The 20,778-nt window shown below is 42.0% G+C and overlaps 1 protein-coding gene across 5 annotated transcripts in view; it reads right to left on the bottom strand.

Annotated features, from left to right (window-relative positions):
* Positions 1-431: 431 nt before the first annotated feature.
* mypn (myopalladin) overlaps positions 432-20,778 on the bottom strand; it is a 301,418-nt gene continuing 281,071 nt past the window's right edge. For all 5 annotated transcript variants that reach the window (XM_069900832.1, XM_069900830.1, XM_069900829.1 and 2 more), the window contains 3 exons: positions 16,123-16,288; positions 6,433-6,566; positions 432-1,771 (listed from right to left, as the gene is read on the bottom strand). In XM_069900832.1, coding sequence (XP_069756933.1) covers positions 1,605-1,771; positions 6,433-6,566; positions 16,123-16,288 — 467 coding nt within the window. In that variant the 3' untranslated portion in view covers positions 432-1,604. The remainder of the gene's footprint in view (positions 1,772-6,432; positions 6,567-16,122; positions 16,289-20,778) is intronic.

The raw sequence follows: 20,778 nt of genomic DNA, 5'->3' as shown, positions 1-20,778 counted from the left end.
AATATATTGATCCTTAAATTTTTTTATTCCCAGTCCAACCCATTCCATAAACTTTCATCCAAAATAGGTTAAAAAAGATGATTCTTTATAATAGGGCAAGCAAGAGAAACATTAAGATAGCCAAATAATTCCCTAAATTGTGGCCATATTCTCAGTCAATGTCATAATCGGATTGTCCATAAATTTCGAAAAGGAAAAGGGTGGATTTAAAAAAAAAATTGGCTCTTGCCCAGGGTCGAGAAGTTCCCGACGTGATCCTTTTTTGATTTCTTGTTTCCTCATGAATATGAAAATGGAACCACTTAGTTATTCGAGCACTTGAAATTCATTTCCCTGAGCAGAGAGAAATACGACATGTACTTTAATTTTAGGAATTGCATTTTATGTTTTTTTCTTTAATGTCAGTCTATGCAAATCCACCACTTGAAAACTTATTAGAATAAATAAAACTTTATTCACAAGATAAACAATCCATTGTTTCTTTACAAGTGCAAGCTTACATTATAATATTTGACCCAAGCCAAAGATCCATTCTTTCTGCATAATCAGGGAAGCCCCTGGAAATCACTAAACAGCCTGAAAAAAAATCTAAAGCTCTATTTCACATGATGCCATGTGAAAAATATCTGAAAAAAAGGGAATGAACTGCTGTTTTGGAGCAGTTCCCATACTCAGTGCATTGAAAGTTAGGTGTGTGTGACAACCTAGTATGCAGAAATTAATATTTATTCATGAGCTTACTGGAAGCGCTCTTCTGAGTCGATCCAAAAACAATGATGTTTTGAGGTGAAAGTGCCCCTTGTTCATTTAGAATACGATGGAGAGGATGTTTCACTCATCATAAAGTCACCCTGTGGCTAATTTGATACCAATCAAACCAGTTAAAGGAAAAGAATAACAGCAATTCCATCATCAATAAACCTCCGTGATTAGCTGTTTCATGCTTAAAAGTGAAAATTACACACAGAGAAGTTCTGAATGAAAGTTAACCTTTTTAATAGACAATCAAAGAACAGAGTAATTTGCATTGTTATAAAGGAACACAAAAACACAAGAAAATTTGTCCACTGCAGTCAAAGGGTTTAACTGGTGCCAACAACTTGATTCATTGTAGCAGTAGGGGAAAATTATCATGAAGAAACATAAGCTATGCACTGGTTTTGTGGAGCATGAACAAGCTATAGTGAGCTGTATGTAAGTGAAAAAAATCGGCTTGCCTGCCAGAACCAAACATTTCATATAACCCCCAATAACACTGATCATCTTTTCCTTATCACATTGGCTTTGAACGCCTCTGCAAAACAGAAAATGAATGGCTGTTCAAAAAACTGTTGGTGATTGACATCTAATTTGCCTTGATTACTAGGCTTAATTTAACTGTGACATTGCTAACATTTTACATTCAAGAATAGCATTTTGCCATCATATTAGAAATCGTCATATTGCTTCTTTGTAGGGGCTATACTCTAATAAAATATTATGTCATCCATGTTGCATATAGCATTTGCAAGAAAAAAACATGTCAACGATCATCTGCAATCTATTATGTTTAATGTTCTAAGTTCTGCAGAAGCAAATATAATGAAGCAACTTCATCAGAAACTTCACAGTTCTTCACTTTCCATTACATTTTCTCTGGCTAGAGACTGTGGGGAGTCTACTGGTGGGAAAGCAAATTTAAAGTCCAGTCCTTGGCTGAAAAGAACAGCATGTCGACTGCTTGGAGATGGTACTTCCTTCATTTGGTGTTTGATGTTCTGATGCCACTGAGCTGCAACGACAAAGAGAGTCAATTTGACCCTTGGCAGTGTTAAGGAGAATTTTGTGATACAGTGATATTCTGAGTAGGGCTGGTTTATCACCTGACCAGAGATGAAACAAACGCTTCAGTTCTCTTTCGTAGAGATACCTATTTCCCTATTAATGCTTCTTGCTGCTATAAATGTATTTTGGAAACATGGCAGTTATCATAGCACAGGTATTTCCTTTTTTTAATATAATTGCAACTGAGTATTTTTATGCATAATAAATTTAGTTTAGCTTGTAATTTAGGTAATTATAGGTAATGTTTCTAGTCTAAATTATGTTTAGACTAAGGTGTCTTGTGTTTTACCCTAATGATGCACCAGTCTCTAAGAGTGTTATCTCATTTTTTTTACTACTACCTACTCATTTTAATGGCCGCAGCTTTAAGAAATGATGATCAGCTTTGAATTTGTATTGATTCCCCTCAGATAAAAGTCTTGGCCTCGTTGTCTAGGGAATGGCAATGCCCTCCCAGATCGTAGGACATGGGGCTGAGTCGGTCGCACCAGCGTGTTTAGACAGCTGGTCGTCGTCCATGTGTTTCTCCAACCCTTCACTTTTCTGTGAGGTGACTCTTGTCCAGTGTCTCATCTTTTGCATTTGTTGATTTTGTGCTTTGGGTATTCTTTTATTCATTGGTGAACTGCACTTTGGAGCAACATTCCAAAATGTGCTATACAACTAAATATTCAGTTCAACGGCAGTAGTAAAAATAGGCCAATTATATTATTCCCACATAGCCCGACAATAGTAAAGCAATAGACTGCAGTTCCAGAAGTTGATTTAATGTTCTAACGATTACTTAATGTCCATATCAATAATTTATTTAAATATTTTTCTCGTCTCCCAGCTTCACTTAATCAAAAGTGTCAGGAAGGAACAACTTCATATCAGCCTCTTCCTAGTGCGCACCTATTGGAAGCTTTTCTCTCACAGAGGGTGATAAATATTTGAATTGAACTGTCAGAGGAGGTCACGGACACAAGTACAATTATAATGTTTAAAAAAAACCGTTGGACCGGTAATGAGATTATTGTTACAGCTGGCATAGTAGGGATGGGTCAAATGGGCCTGCTTCTGTGTTGAATGCTTCAGGATTCTATTGACATTATGCCTGCAATTTGTTGTGTCTGGTTGAGCAGCAAAGCTTCCTCGTAGTTTCTGTAATTCAGTGGTTATGATATACTGGCAGAAGAATGAAGTTATACAGTATAGATACCTACAATAATTCCATTTGCCTGCATTAGGTCCATATCCTTCCATGCCTGCCTGCCTTAAATGCCACTTAAATATAGTTGTTAAATCTGACTCTGCTACCTCCCCTCACAGTAAATTATTGATATCAATCGCTGCCTGTTTGGAAAAACTTTCCACCGGTGCTGGATTAAGGTAGTGTGGGGCCTGTAGTGTGAATTTTAAGGGTTCCGAAATTGTGCATAAACAATGAGGGGGGAAGCACTTACATTCACACTGAAATTGCTCCCCTCCTGTTAAAACTTACAGTGGCGGCTGATTCAATACGGGACCAATGAGCATCTTTGTTACACATAATTCTTTGCCCAGCTGGAACCACTCTGTGTTTCCCTGGCGCTGACACTGGCAGAGTGGTTCCAGCTGTGTGGGGGATTGTGCCCGGATTGAGCCATCTCTGCGAGCTGCAAGACCAGGTGCCGGAGCAGCGCTCCGGTGAACTCCGGCAGTTCTGAACCCCTGCTGCTGCATCGAGAGTTGGGGAGGGGGAGAGGGAGAGAAAGGGGGGGGGAGAGAGGAAGGGAGAGAGAGGGGGGGAGAGCGATGTGACAGCTGGTCGGGGCTAGGAACGAGGCAGTCGGCCAACGTGAGGACAGTGGCATTCCCCCCCCAACCCACCCCACCGTTCAAGTGGGATGTTACATCCTTGAAGTAAGGTTATAACTACCCCTTTAAGCTTTCATATGTTATTTCCCAATAATTGTGCAGCCTGCAACGGCACGCGGTACAACCTACCCATAGTCTGTGTTAATAACCCCAATTAAAGGAGATAATAGGTTAAAATCACTAATGTTAAATTTAAGGTTAGTGATTTTAGCCAATTATCATCTTTAATTGGAGTTATTAACACAGACAATCTGTGTGGTTTCTCAAAGCTGCTGCACAAGGATGAAAACAAAAATGTTTAAGTTCATAATTCATGGACCTGTCGTAAGTGCAGAGGCCATTTAAAATGCGGGACCCATGCTGCTTTCGCTACTATGTTAATCCAGCCCTACCTTCCATTCAGATCCCCTTTAAATTTTCTTCTCAGTTGAAACCCTTGGCTTCTAGTTTTTGATACCCTTTCCATGAGAAAAAAGATTCTGACTACCTCCAATATCTATGCCTCTCATAATTATCACCTCTATCAGCCTCCAGGGAAAATGATCCTAGCTGACACAATCCTTCTTTCACTTATGTTTTCCAATCCAGGCTACCTCCTGGTGCATGTCTACGCTCTCTTCAGTACAATCACATTCTTCCTTTTGTGTGGTGACCAGAGCTGTGTGAAATAATCCAGCTGTGGACCAGCCAAAGTTGCAACAGGTTATATTTGGTGCCTTGGTCAATGAAGGGCAATATGCCATAGGTATTCATCACTGCTATTCTATCATGTCATCAAGCCAATTTTGGATCCATTTAGCCAATTCATCTTGGATTCCACCTGTCTAAACTTTTGCATAAGCCTACTACATAAGACTTTGTTAAAGTGTTACCAAAATCCAAATACATGTCACATAACTTCATTGACCTTAGTTACATCTTCAAAAATTTCATTCAAATTAGTGAGACGTGATTTCCCACACAGATGGACATGCTCATTATCCCTGATCAGTCCTTGCCTTTGCAAATGTACATAAATCCATTTGTTTAGAATTTTCTCGAGCGACGTCCAAGGTTTGCTGAGCTTTAGCTACCTGGCTATCTCAGAGGATCTTTCTCAGATGACCTTTCCTGGACCCAACACACCAATGGGATTGTGAAGAAAGCACGTTAGCACCTCTACTTCCTCAGGAGTTTGCGAAGGTTTGGTATGACACCGGAAACCCTGGCAACACCTCACTTGTGAAACTGTAGGGGTCATCTACTTTATCTGGTGCTACTGTTGTGGTCTTTTCTACGTTGGAGAGACTGGACGCAGACTGGGAGATCACTTCATTGAGCAGCTCTGCTCTGTCTGCCACAATAGCCGTGGCTCTCTCGGTGGCCACCCATTTCAGTTCCCTGCTCCATTCCCTTGCCAAAATATCTGACCATGGTCTCATGCAGTGTCAGACTGAGACCACCCGCAAATTGGAGGAACAATATTCTGCCTGGGCTCCCTTCAAGCATATGGCATCAACAGTTTCCATTAGCAATAACCTTCCCCCCCACTCCCCCCATATCTTTCTCTGTGTCTCCTTTTCTTTCTCTCTCTCTCTCTCTCCCTCTCTATTACCTTTTCCCTGTCTCCTTCCACGGAGCCAAAAACAACCCTCCTCCACAATAAAATCTCATCTTTCCTCTATTGTCCTCTTATCATCCAATTAACACCTTTTGTCTGTTGATGTTCTCCTTCCCCTCCCATTCCTTCCTTTTTATCAGCCTTTTTAATATATGTGCCTGGCTGATTTTTTTACACAGACCTTGGAGAAGGGCTCAGGCCCAAAACATGAGTTCTATATCTTTATCTCTTATGGAAGCTATGAGACCTGCTGAGTTCCAGCACTTTTATGTTTTTAGTAAAACCCCTAAACTAAGCTTAAGACATGTCCTTTGAGAGACGTATGAACATAAATAAGACCTTGATTTGAACATAGGAAATATGGGATGATCGAGGAGGGCTTTTGACGAATTATCAGTTAAGGTTAGACATAAACACTGCGTCGGAGAGCAGCAGCAATTATCAAAGACCCATATCACCCAGCACATGCTCTGTTCTTGCTGCTGCCATCAGGAAAGAGGTATCGGTGCCACAAGACTCACACCACCAGGTTCAGGAACAGCTGCTCCCCCTCCACCTTCAGACTCCTCCACAACAAACTCAGAGACTCATTTAAGGACTCTTACTTGTACACTTTATTGATTTTCTCTTATTCTCTGTATTGCACAGTTTGTTCACATTCATTATCTGTTTACAATTCTGTTATTTGTTTACATGTTTATGCTGTATACAGTTTACTTTTTGCATTAGTGGTAATTCTGCTGCGTCTGCAGGAAAAATGTGATGTCTGATAACAAATCTGAAATCTGAATTGTTCCTTTGGTGAAGGAATCCAAAACAAAGCAGCAGAAATGTAAAGTTAGAGCTATGCTGCGTAAGTGGTAAATCCAAAATGGAATAATCCTCAAAGGATAGAGGAAATCAAAATGTATCCCCACAAACTAGTGGGTGAGTTTGGAGATAGGGTGGTTGATGGTTGGCACATTGGGCTGAAGGGCCTGTTTCTGTGCTGTATGACTCCATGCCCATGACAATTGTAAAGTTCAAAGCAGTGTCAGATTTTCTTAAGAAAGGTTAAGAGTTAGTGTGGAACCAAGGTACGGTGACAGAATTAATTTACTGATCTGCCCAGAATCGCTATTGACAAATCTACTTAGAATTGTGAAGCAGCAAACCACTCAGATACATACCATAAATATCCAGTCTAGCCGTGCAAGATGCGATTCCTGCCTCATTTTTCGCTGACACTGTATACCAGCCGGCATCCTCCTTCTTGGTTGGCTGGACCAGAAGGCAGACGTAGCCTGTAGTATCGCGGTGCATGCTGGGTAAGGTAATGCATGAATTTAGTTAGATACAACATTTAGTCAGATACAACAGGCAATTCATACAATATGCTTTCTGAAAATGTACCAGGTTAAACAATAATTAAAGTTTTACTCATAAATAAGGTTTCAGTTATGTTTCAACAGTAAGTTTGTTGCATTTTAGAAAAATAATGAACAAGTGAGGTTGAAGTGCTGAGCGTGAGGGCTAAGAACAGAAGCTATGGCAAAGCAGGAGAAACACAGAAATTCGGAGGAACTTAGCCGGTTTGGCCAGGAAGAGTCTTCCCTCTTCTTTTATCCCAGCAATTACTAGAGGGTTGGAAATGGTGGTCACTGGAGAGATGTGCTCCTTCCCTGAAATGTGGGTGACCAGGTAGAAGTTATACATCCCTCATGCCTTCAGCTGCAGTTCAGAATGCATGGAAAAGTTGGAGTGGCAGCTGCTTTCACTAAGGAGGAGACAGGCAGCAGGGGGTGTCATAGATAGGAGCTTCTCTGCAGGTTCAGCAAGGTGGAGGTGGGTGACTTTGAGGCAGAACAGTGCAGGAGTCCCCGGTGGCTCCTTCCCATTCACACACTGGTTTGGGTAGTGTTGCGTGGGATGGAGCATACCACTACGGTGACCGTCTCCCAGAAGAAGCAGCAGCAACAAGTTGATGTCTCTTCAACTGGATTTACTGCACAGCAAGGAAGTAAAAGTCTAGATGGCAGTAGTGATAGGGGACCTGAGACTCAGACGTGGGCAGAGTCCTTTCTCTGGCTGAGAGTAAGAATCTACGATGGAATGTCACCTTCCTCTGTCTCAGGTTCAAGAATGTTTCAAAAGTGGGCACAAAACATTCTGAAAGGGAAAGGTGAGCACCCAGAGATCAGAAGGGTACAAATGGCATGGGTAAGAGGAATTTAGGGAGTTGGTACAATGATGAAAAAAAGAAATTGGAAGGTAGGACAGAAAGGGATGGTGCAATAGGGAGGGCTTTTCGATCATTACGATCTCAACTGGGGCAAGAATGACATGTCCAAGGATCTGATCTATAGGGGAATCACTATCCTTGCAGGGAGGATTACTGGTGATATTTGGGAGGGTCCAATCTGATGATGCAGTAGGGTGGGACCCAGAATGGCAGTGTGGCGGGTGAGGAGGCTTCATATAAAAGCTCTTTCAATACTAACTAACCAGTCGATTGGCTGTTCAGTGAACTGGTGAAGGAAGCTATTTTTGCCTTTCACACTGGACCACTGTTAACCGGTTCTCCATGTTCATTCACACTAATCACAAGGCATCCCCAAGGATAAGGGATTCTATCCTCCACTGGTGACATCTGATCTTGTATTTAAACAAAATTAATCATGCCTAATTATAACATAATTAAACTTTATGTACAGTACAGTATGAGCCCTTCAGCCCCTGTTGTAAATTTATAAAGGACCGTGGGAAAGTATAGCCGCACAATTTATAAACACTGTGGGAAAGTCCTGGCGGCAATAACGGCAATGGCACACAATTTATAAAGACTGTGGGAAAGAGTGATGGCAGACTTGCCCTCCCAGAATTCCATGCAGCAGAGATGTCTGCACGGAGCACTCATGGAGGGGTTTCTCTGCCTCAAGAAATTCTGGGTTGGCAGACCCACCATCTCTCTTTCCTGCTGTCACTTTCCCACAGTCCTTTAGATATTTATATAGGTTGGCAAAGTTTATTATTTCTTTTTAATCTTTTGTTTTCTTCATGTTCCTGCACTCATGCCAAAATGTAATCAACATGTTACTACTTTATCACAGGATTCCCCTATGTCCCTTTCACACTGGGCTAATTGGCACGCAGACATCATCAAATGATGGGGATGTAAAAGATTGCACTACTGATAAGGGAGAACATAACAATGGTGTTTAGGAAGGATATCTTGGAAGGATCAGTTAATGGGCTATCTGGTTAGAATTTGGGAATCATAAAGGGGTGAACACAATAATGGGATTATATCATCGGCCTCCCAATAGTGTGCAGGAATTAGAAAACTACATGGAGGCAGATCACAGAAGAATGTAAAATAAATAGAGATGTAATAGTCGGATATTTTAACTGTTCCAATATTATAACCATATTACCATATAGCAATTACAGCACGGAAACAGAGCATTTGGCCCTTCTAGTTCGCACCTAAATCCACCTACCTGCACCCTGCCCATAACCCTCCATTCCCATCCCATCCATATACCTATCCAATTTTTCCTTTAGTGACAAAACGGACCCTGTCGCCACTATTTTTCCCGTAAGATCATTCCACACAGCCACCACTCCCTGAAAGAAGAAGATCCCCCTCATGTTAATTCTAAACTTTTACCCTTTAACTCTTAACTTGTGACTTCTTGTTTCAATCCCTCCTACCCTTAATGGAAAAAAGCCTATCCACATCAACTATCTATCCCCTTCATAATCTTAAATACCTTTATCAAATCCCCTCTCAACCTTCTACGCTCCAAAGAATAAAGACCTAATTTGCTCAATCTTTCCTTGTAATCTAGATGCTGAAACCCAGGTAACATTTTTATAAATGTCTGCAATCTCTCTACCTTGACTGGGTTTGCCATAGTACAAGGGGCAAAGGTGGAAGGATTTCACAAAATACATTCGAGGATTTTCTGAAACAGTTTGTAGAGAGCCCTGCTGGTGACAGGGCTGTCACTTCACTATAAGGATCAGTGATTGGTTTCTGTGGAGGATCCCTTTGGGAATAGTTTGGTAGTCGTGGAAAAAGATAAAGTTGGTTCTTGAGGGTTGAGCCTCAAGCGGAGGATTTCAATGATGTAAGATGGAGGTGAGGAGAGGTAGATTGGGAGTAGATGCCAGGAGGTAAATGTAGCACCTCAAATGTGGGAAGCCTCTAAAAATTGGATAGTCAGAGTCAGTATGTCCCTGGTGGACAAAAAGCAAAGATATACAAGTTTCAGGATTTGTAAGATGGCTAATGGTTTAGTAATGGTAAGCTGGTTAAGGAAAAAGAGGGGAGCATAAATCAAATCTAGGAAATGATCAAACAAATCACTTAAAGTTCATAGGAAATAAAAGAGAAAATTTCAGAAAGAAATTAGGAGGGCAAAAAAGGGCCATGAAATTCCCTTGTCAAGAAAGTAGATGAGTGAAAGTCTGTGGATGTGGTCTACATTGACTTTATTAAGGCCTTTGACAAGGTCCCACGAGAAAGGCTAGTTCAGAAGGTTCAGACACTAGGTATCCATGGAGAGGTTGTAAACTGGATTCAAAATTAGCTGAATGGGAGAAGACAGAGAATGGTAGTGGATGGTTACTTCTCAGACTGGAGGCCTGTGACTAGTGGTGTGCCTCAGGGATCGGTACTGGGACCATTGTGGTTTGTTGTCTATATGAATGTTCTGGATGATAATGTGTAAATTGGATCAGCAAGTTCGCTGATGACTCTAAGATTGGAGGCGTCGTGAACAGCGAGGAAGGTTTTCAAAGCTTGCAGAGGGATCTGCACCAGCTGGAAAAATGGCAGATTGAATTTAATACAGACAAGTGTGAGGTTTTGCAGTTTGGAAGGACAAACCAAGGTAGGACTTACAGAGTAAATGATTGGGTGCTGAGGAGTGTGGAGGACCAAAGGGATCTGGGAATACAGATACATTGTTCCCTGAAAGTGGTGCCACAGGTAGACAGGGTTGTAAAGAAAGCTTTTAGCATTTTGGTCTTCATAAATCAAAGTATAGGAGCTGGGATGTTTATGGTGGGATTATATAAGTCATTGGTGAGGCCAAATTTGGAGTATTGTGTGCAGTTCCATTTGCCTAACTACAGGAAGGATATCATAAAGATTGAAAGAGTGCAGAGAAGATGTACTAGGATGTTGCCAGGTCTTCAAGGGTCAAGTTACAGAGAAAGGTTAAATAGGTTAGGACTTTATTCCTTGGTGTGTAGAAGAATGAGGGGAGATTTGATAGAGGTTTGCAAAATTATGAAGGGTATAGACAGAGTAAATGTGAATAGGCTCTTTCCACTCAGATTGGGAGAGATAAATACAAGAGGATATGGCTTTAGGGTGAAAAGTTTAGGGAGAGCATTAGGGGATCTTCTTCACTCAGATGGTGGTGGGAGTGTGGAATGACATGGTGAATGCGGGGTCAAACAAATTTTAAGAATAAATTGGATAGATACTTGGATGGGAGAGTTCTGGAGGGTTATGGACTGAGTGCAGGTCAATGGGACTAGTGAAATAATGTTTAGGCACAGACTAGAAGGGCCAAATGGCCTTTTTGCTGTGTTCTATGGTTCCAAGTGGGATTAAGGAGAATAGTAAAATCTTTTATATTAGAAGCAAGGAGGTGACACAGGGGTAGGTCCTCTTCCGGGTAATCCACTTATGGAGCAGGGGATATGAATGAGGTCCGAAATGAATACCACCTTATTCATCAGAGAGCAGAATGTGGAGGCTGGAGATTTAAGGGAGGGGTACATTGATATTGTGCATCAGGAAGGAGGTAGAAGAAGCATTGGAGGGCATTATGGTGGATAAATCCCCAGCGATCTATCACAAGGTGATAAGAGAAGTAAGGCAATTTTGCAAACCATAGATTTGGAATCAGAAGGCTGGAGGATATCTAATGTTTCCCCTTTATTCAAAAATGGCTGTAGGTAGAAGCCTGCAAATACAGGTCAGTGAGCCCTGTTTCTGTGGTAAGGAAGATTTCTGAGGAAAGGATTTATATTCATGTGGAAAGGCAGGGATTGATTAAGAGGAGTCAGTGGAGATCATGTCTCACAAATCTAATTGTGATTTGTAAGGAAGTAACCAAAGTGTCTGATAAAGCCTGGATGTTAGATGTTGAAAATAGATTTCAGAAAGGCTTTTGATAAGGTCCCACATGGCAGCCTAGTCCAGAAGCAGAAGGCCCAAGGGGTTCTCAGCATGTTAGTGAACTGGATCCAAAATTTTCAAGCTGATAGGGATGTTTCTCTGATTAGAAATCAGGAACAAATATCACACAGATCTATGCTGTGTTTTGTTGTTCATATGTATGTAGACAGCTGATGCCATTGGCTGCTCTGCACTTGCTGCAAAAGCATTGCAGCCATCATACCTGCAACAGCGCGCCATTCACGCGTGAGCACCCTGAGGGCACATTAGTTGGATTGAGTATTGGTACGCAGCAGATGCCCCGCTGTGGGCTCTCTCTATCTCTACCATGTCTAGCAAGTTTGGTTGTGTTCAGTAAAGTTTTTGTTTGGTTATCTCACCGCTGACTCAACTCGTTATTAGGCACACAATATTGAACATGGTGTCAGAAGTGGGATCAAGAGCGTCCCAAGCCTGAAGCCTTCCAATCGAAAATCGGTCACAGTGAGTAAATGCAAATACGTTTTGCACAACCATGTTTTTAATGGCGGATGGATTCAGACAGCCCAACCCACTTGTGTTTGATGGAAATGTGTCTGAGAACTGGCACATTTTCAAACAAGAATACGACATATTTATAGTGGCAGCACAGAGCGACAAGCCTGTCCACATCATGGTGTACACTCTGTTAAATTTGGTGGGCCTGGAACCCACTGAAAGGGAAAGGTTGGTTGTGTACGCAGGTAAAGTGTGTGATGTGAAACTCGTTATCAGCCTAGCTGAGTTGAGAGAGGACCCTGAATGTCTAAAGCATAAATTTAGAGAAATGTGCAACTCCCAGAGAAATGTGATAATGGAAAGGCACAAATTCAACATGAGAGAATAAAAGCCTGGTGATTCGATACACTCATATTTTAGCAATTTAAAACTCAGGGCGAAAACCTGCAATTTCTGCACACTCTGCGACTAACTAATTGAAGACAGAATGGTCTGTGGAGTTTGTGATAACAGTATGCAGAAGGCACTTCTGTGAGACAGTGAACTAACACTAGCAAAGGCCATTGCAATGTGCTTGGCATACAAAACTACTGAGGAAAAGAGTAAAAGGCTGGCCTCTCCACAACAGCAGGCCACAAGCATCAACGCGATACAGGCGAGACCAGCGAGCAGGCAGTGGCTGGAGGCCAGAAGGAAGAGCCAGTCAAGCCAGCCAGGTCACACCACACCTAGGACAGGATGCAGCAACCGTGGAGGAGGCCACATGCCGAGAAGGGAGATGTGCCTGGGATTCAGCCAGCAGTGCAGGAACTGTGGAAAATGGAACCACTTCAGCAGGTGCTGCAGATCCAAGCATCAGACCACTGCATGGACCAGACCCAGAAGAACCATCGACCACTTGGAACCGGAGCAGAGAGGGAGCAACCCTGACAATGAGTACTGCATCGACAGGCTCACCATGAGGATGGCAGGCAACCCAGCAGAAACCCGGATCAGAGGTAACAATGAGACCTTTGTATGCATGAAGTCAATGGCAAGATGGCTGAAACGAAAGTCAACAAAGGGGCCAAATGCAATAGCATGTCTCTGAGGACATTTAACCTGCTGAGAAAGACAGAACAAGTCAAACCATGCATCAAGGCTATGAGCCTAGTGACTTATGGAGGCAGCAGAATCCAGACCAACGGCATGGTGCGGCTGCAGTGTTTCATATAAAGAGGGCTCCACGTGCTAATCTTCTTCATGGTCCGTGAGGACATCATGCCTCTGCTAGGCTTCAGTGCGTGCCTGGATGTGGAGCTTGTCTCATTTAGCACAGAGGTCCATCAGATAAGCCCCTCCGTGGATGATTTCTCACAGAAGATCTTTTCTGAATACAGTGAACATTACAAAGATGAACTGGGAAGCTGCTGGTGATGTACTCCATATGGTTAAGACCCATAGTCAAGCTGGCACACCACATTCCAGTAGCAATGAAGGATAAAGTCAAGGCCAAGCTGGACAGAATGCAGAACACCGAATGGGTGTCCTCCATGGTGGCCAAGATAAAAGACGGACAGGAGATTCAAATCTGTATAAATCTGTGAGACCTCAACGTAGCCCTGAAGAGACCGCATCACCCCATGCGCACCGTAGAGGAAGTTGCTGCACAGATAGCCGGTGGTTAATGTCGAGCAAGACCAGGTCTACCCTAGCAGTGGCAAGGAGACTTCTGGAGCCCCAACCAAAGGACCCGAAGACGTCAAGACCCAGCTGCTAAAGAAAAGGCTGAGGCAAAAGAAATTTTATGATAAAACCAGCTGGCTGCTCGTCCCATTGACTGAAGGGCAAGTTGTAAGGATGCAGACACCACAAGATTACGACCACCCATGTATTGTGGAACTGTGCTGCCAGAAACTCAAGGTCATGCCTGGTTCATTCAAGAGGGGGAAAATATCAGAAGGAACAAATGACACATCCTCCCAGTAAGAGAGCCACCCTCATCTCAAACCAACCCAGACAAATCAGCATTTGTGGAGTTGGAACGTGAGCCCGGGATCGACGATAGTCCCCTGGTAATCACAGGAGAGGTGATGGACGATGCCTCTGAGACTATGAACAGTAGAGACAATCAGGACAAGGTGCCCCAAGCCTCCACATCAGCAGAGGGTTATTACAAAACATGTGCTGGGCGTGTCTGTAAGCCCAACCCAAAATACCAGGACTGAACTGGGTTGAATGTATATATTATTGCACTAGTGAAAGGTATATAGATTCACTGTGACATGCGGGGGACAGCTCAAGAAAGGGGATGTGGGCAGTTGCTACCATTGGTTGCTCTGCATCCGCTGGCAATCGCATTGCATGAGCACCGTGAATCAAGTATTGACAGGGAACAGATGCCACACTTGGCTCTTTCTGTCTCTCGCTCTACAATGTCTAATCTGTTTGGTTGTGTTCAGTATAGTCTTTGGTTTACCTCACGCCGACTTGACTCGTTATTAGGCACACAATAAGGAACAATGTGCAAATGACTTGGATGAGAATGTAGGGGGTTATAATTAGTAAGTTTGCAGATGACATGAAAATTGGCAGAGGTGTATGATATAGATTTACTAGAAAGTGGGGCAGAGCAGTGGCAGAAAGAGTCAAATCCAGATGTGTGAGGCAATGCATTTTGAGAGGCCAAATTCTATTCAGGGTTCTTTGGAGTGTTGATGTAGAGAGAGACCTTGGGAAGCAAATCCATAGTTCCCTGAAAGTTGTAACATGGTGGACAGGATAGTGCAGAAGGCATTTGGTATGCTTACCTTAACAGGTTGAGGCATTGATTTCAAGACATAGAACAGTGGTGCTCAACCTTTTTCTTTCCACTCCCACACCTCTTTAAGTATTCCCTAGGTCATAGGTGCTCTGATTAGTAAGGGATTGCTTAAGGTGGTATGTGAGTGAGAAGAAAATGTTTTAAAATAACTGTTTTAATCATACTTAATTGACTCATTATGTGCGCAGTTTCATAACTCCAAAGAAAATGGGCCAATTACATTTTTTCTCAAGCAAAATATTTCAATAAAAATTGGATCTAGAGCAATGATTCTCAACCTTCCCTTCCCACTCACATACCACTTTAAGCAATCCCTTACTAATCACAGGGCACTGATGGCATAGGGATTACTTAAAGTGGTATGTGAGTGGAAAGAAAAAGGTTGACAACCACTGACTTAGAACATCCTGTTGCATTTGTACAAAGCATTGATTAGACTGTAGTGTATTGTGCACGTGTTCTGATCACCACTCTGCAAGAAGGATGTCATAGCAATAGAGAAATTGTAGAAGAAATTCACTAGGACGTTGCCTGGAATGGAGGGCTGTAGTAAAGAGGAAGGATTGAATTGGATGGGCTCATTTTCACTCAAACTTCAGCAGCTGAAGAGATGACCTGATGGAGGTGTACAAATTTCTGAGGGGCTAACTAAGAACAGTCAGTATCTTTTTTCGAGGGAAGGGGAGTGTAAAACTAGTGGGCACAGTTGTGTATGTTTTTCACACAGTCGGCATGAACATTTGGAATGAGCTGCCAGAGGAGGCAATACAGGGAGATGCTATTACCTTTAAAAGGCATTTACACAGGTTCTTGAATACAGTTCTGAAAGATGTAGCAACATTCTGTTCTAATGTGGCAAATGGTCAAGGTGGGCTATCCACGGTCCTTTTCAGTTCTCTATGTTTCCACGATTCATGAAAGCAAAGGGGGGACTTGTATTTATTAATACACTGTCATATTGTGAAATAATTACTTTGCCGCAATCTGAAACAAAGTAATATCTTGCACAAAACATTCTCTCAAACTTATTTCAATCAGTGATTTTTTTTCAATGACTGAGTTATTATTGTGTTACATGAGGACATCTTTGTGATGTTACAGTGAGAAGCTCTGAATGCATTTGGTAGGTCTACATCGAATCTATTGTTGGCTCTGAGTCCAATGAAATTCCTGGAGGGGTGAGTCTCGACCACTTTCTTTGACAATTTGTTGGGTCTACAAAGTGCTCAGGGACTTGTTTAACTCCCAGAACTATTAAAAAACATGCCTTGCTGAAACCTGGATGTTTGGGGGAGTTAGCAGCAATGCATGGATGTAAGGGAACACAAACAAATATTTTTACCAAGTGATTTATGTATAGCCAGCTGTATTGCCTTGGTGTACATTGGATTTCAGACAAACCTTATTCTTTCTCTGTTAGGCATGATTGTCTCATTGTCTTTCTTCCAAAAGATAAAGGGAGGTGGCATTCCCATCACTCTGCAGTCCAATCTGACTGGGTGGCCCTCTGCCACTCCTGTATTCTGCAGTTTCTCAACAAACACTGGTGTCCTTGTGATTTCTTTTGCTGCAAAACCAAACCATACACAGAACAAATATATCTTTTAGTAAACTGATGTTGCATAAATTTGACATTATTTCTTGCATTGAAATTAACTTCTGCTGTCCCTCATGTGATTGCTGTTCTTCCTGACAGGGGAAATCTGGGATTTGATCCAGTTGTGTTAACGAATTTAGGCCCACCACATTTTAATGCTGAATTGGGATAATTCAGAGAAATAAAGCTTTGAAGTACTTCAGTCTTTCTTCTCCTTAACTGGACAACTGACAACGACAGCATTAAGGAGAGAACTATAAAACAGACCAAGACTGCAATCGCATTTCTCTTCAGATGTCCCGTCGAGATCAATCCCACACAAAAGCCTGCTTCCCAAACCATTTACTATTCTTTTTTTTTGCCCAGCAGTTACCTTTTCACAAGGATCCATGGATTTTCAATGTTAATCATTTGTGGCTGCACACACAATATCTTGCATGCAATTTTCCCACCTCCTTGTGTATCTTCCTTCTCATGAACTCTGTTGCATTGTCCCTCTCCTTTCTTTCCAGTTGTGCTGATCTCTCTTTATTGAATAAAACAGCACGTGAAATATGAGCTGACACTAGGGTTGAAATTGAAACTCACATCTGATATTTGTTAGGTTGGCTGTCGTGATCTTTTTTTCATTTTTGCATCATGAGATGTGGACCTTGCTGGCAATCCCAGCATCATGAGATGTGGACCTTGCTGGCAATCCCAGCATCATGAGATGTGGACCTTGCTGGCAATCCCAGCATTATGAGATGTGGATGTTGCTGGCAGTCCCAGCATTTAATTTCCATCCATGAGTGTTCCTCCACTGAGGAGGCAGTCATGTCAATCACATTGGTGGGTCTGGAGTCACACATGCAGATCAGAATGGTAGATTTTCTGAAGGACCAGATGGATTTCTACAACAATCTGGTAGTTTTATGGTTAACGTAAATAGAGATTATAGAATACAAAAGTAACTTCAGAAAATATTGATCTTAATGGAGGACATGAAGATTCTATAATCTCTTTGGAGAAAAGAAATTTGAGAGGAGATTTGATAGAGGTATGCAAGATCATGGCTATTTAACAGAGTATATAGCGGGAAGCTGCTCTCATCATCAGGTTATTCAGAGAGAAGGGCAAAAGATACATGATGAATCTGAGGGACAACTATTTCAGGCATGGGGTGATTATGATACCTGTAGACGGAAAATAATTTGAAGGACAATTAGGAAACAATATGAGAATAGAATTGACTTTATCGAGAGAGAGAGAGCCGTCATGCTCTTACTGTCTGTGCAAGGTTGTAGAATTTGGCATTAATTTTGAAAGATTTCCATATAACATGAAAATGATGAACAGGAATGATCAGTTAAGTGTTTAAGCCTGTCTCATTTGGTCATAGTGGGATTGAGAATCATGATTCCAAAAATCCATCCAATCACCTACAGATATACAAGAAAAAATTAGCCCACTACAAGCCATGTGCATTCTCCATTTTGTTATGTCGGTAAGAGAGGATGGTTTGTGTATGAGGAATGGATGAGTGATTATATATTCTCTGCAGTTTAGAAGAATGAACACTTGCTACAAATCAATGTATAGTTAACCTGCAACTGATTGATCCCTTCAAATGGATCTGGAGGATGAACTTCCCATTGCCTAGGAGATGCTCATAGATGAGGTTAATGGACAGCATTAGTTGGAGCACTGAATCTAAGTTGCCTACAATGCCTTCAAATCAGCAAGTACCCTTCTCTGAAAATTTCCAATAGCACATTCTGATTCTCTTATCAGTATATCAGCTGCCCTGAATTGTTCTCCACACTGTATGTGTGCCTGATGACATATTGGAAACAGTCACCATAGTGCCCACAAATTGGATGCAGTGTGCTGAGAAAATTAGAGTGAAATAGAGACATAACAATAGCTGAGAAATGCTTGTCCTGTTCCAATGAAGTAGCCAGTAATAACCAAATTTAGGCACCAAATCAACACTCTCATGCTCCAACCAAGATGAATCTGAATAGGTAATGTCTAAATATAGCTCATGTTAGTACTTGTTGTAGTCAACCTACCTGCCACTCCATTCCACCTATTGATTTGCCTCTACCTTTTGTTGGTTGTTCAAAACAAACTGAGCCTGTTACCTTCTCCATTCAAATAACATTCACACGATCATTAGGTGCATTAAAGAGAGACTTCACAAGGGAGCTTCAAAAGATTATTGAAAATTCTCCAACTTGGAGCATTCCATCTTCTTTCTGACCTCATATGATCTGTATGCTGGGGAGTGTGGCAAACGTGTGCGTGTCCACACATTATGGCCTTCTGCTAGTCTGGTGACAATCTGATGAGGACCACCTACACTGTGTTTCCGACGCACAGCTTCAGGACATCTTTGGCATCTCTTTTTATTGTATGTGACTATCTTATTGACTGCAATTGTCCTTCTCCACCATGTTGCTCAGAATGACATATTCATTGGAAGTAGATTTTCCATACATCTCAGGTTATTTTAAATTTAAAAAAATTTAGACATGTAGCATGATAACAGGCCATTTCCGCCCACGAGTTTGTGCCACCCAATTTGCACCCTATTAACCTACACTCCCGGTACGTTTTGAACGGTGGAAGGAAACTGGAGCACCTGGAGGAAATCCATGCAGACACGGGGTCTGGTCCCATTCGCTGGCGCTATAAAGGTATTTTGCTAACTGTGCCTTATCCCTCCATATGTTGCAGAAGACTGGGTTTTACAAACAAGATTCTGATTATGAGGCATAGCCCTCTCCAGCAGCATCCTGGCCACTTTCATAGCATTCTCTGCCTTTCCACCGCTTAGTGGACACTAGGGTGATGATGTCTGATGTTCAGACAGTTCAAGATTATTGCCACATTATGAGGAATGGGGGCAATATTACCTCAGTGTAAAGCCCTGCAAAAGGTTGTTGACACATCTCAGGTCATCAGGAAAGAGGTATAGGTGCCATAAGACTCATGCCACTGAGTTCTGGAACAGCTGCCCCTTCACCATCAGACTCCTCAACAACAGACTCAATCAGGGACTCATTAAGGACTCTTAGTTTTCACTGAATTTTTTTTTCTGTATTGCACAGTTTGTTTCCATTTCTTTCTTTGTTTCCATTTCTCTTGTTTGCGTACAGTACATATATTTTTCTTGAATACAATTAATGATGAATAGAAATTCTGCCTGGCCTGCAGGAAAAAGAATATCAGGGTTGTATGGGATGTCATGTGTGTTCGTTGATAATCAATTTGAACATTACACCTGATACAGTGAGGAGGGCCTTTCACAAGCAGTCTTGCAAATGAAGAGTTGTAAGAGGATTGAGAAGATGGGCTGCAGAGTACCTGTTGTATAAATCCAGCATTTCTGTTTTTATTAAATTTAAATGTTCATTGTCACAGGCACCAAGATATAGTTTTTCTGCTATCCAGGCAAGTTACCCCTTTCTTAAGAATGATAGGTCCTGTAAAATAAAACTGGTGTGGAGAATAGTGTTAGAGACACAATACAGTTAGGAATACTGGTTGTCATACACAACCAAGTTGGTGTTGCACTTGAAGGTCAACATCTGCTAGAAAGGCACCTCATGGAAGCAATAGGAGAAGCAAAGGATGGAGGTACAAATAGAATGATATGTTTGTATGATCAAACCTCAATTTATTTTTAAAGTAAGCATTTATTGATAAATTTTATTTTTGTATTGTCAGTAGAAGGTTGATGTGGTTATCTCTGATCAGTAAGAAGCATCAGACTAGTTTTGAAAGGTGCAAGAGATGCAAGTAAATAAAGACAAGTAAGGTGTAGTGATACAACCACTGGAGTGTCTGTGCCTGTCTGCATCCCTGCCAGCCTACTGCAGGGGGTAACCTGGGAGGCTGGCTCCACCTACTCCCTGCCAATCATCGGCCCCATATAAAGGCTCACACTGGCCCTCGTGTAGGCAGTAGAGCACATGGAGCCAGAAGGGATACTGAACCTTGTGTGCAAGTTTTAAGATAATTAAAGCCTGTAGTACAGCCTTCGTGGTTTGAGCTTGTTTGTTTGCAGAGTAGCGCATCACACAAGGTACCACTTATCAAAACTAAACACGATGATTCTCCATCTTGTAAGTTCACTTCCTCTTTCTCTTCTTCCACTTAAACGTCCCGTTCCTCTTCTTCCCTGAGTTCCTGCAATTCAGCTTCTCAAGTGATATGAGGGGGCAAGGCCCACTCACTCATATTGGCCAAAGTGCATGGGATGGAGCTAATGACTTCACAACTCCAGCGGAGCAGGCCACGAAGTGGAAGAACTGCTTCAATTTGCCAGTGGTGGAGGCTGTAATGTTCCGAATGACAGCACAACTCTCAGGGTAAGCGTTGATATATGGGTTTCAGACTCAAATATTAATTGGAGTAGAAGGAGCAGCTTCATGCAGTTTAATTTGTTGTTCCTGCTCCTCCAAGCTATAAGA

This window comes from Narcine bancroftii, chromosome 10 (assembly GCF_036971445.1).
Source record: "Narcine bancroftii isolate sNarBan1 chromosome 10, sNarBan1.hap1, whole genome shotgun sequence".
Lineage (NCBI taxonomy): Eukaryota > Metazoa > Chordata > Chondrichthyes > Torpediniformes > Narcinidae > Narcine > Narcine bancroftii.
Note: the sequence above shows the minus strand (reverse complement) of the source record. Positions and strands in the feature narration are given on the sequence as shown.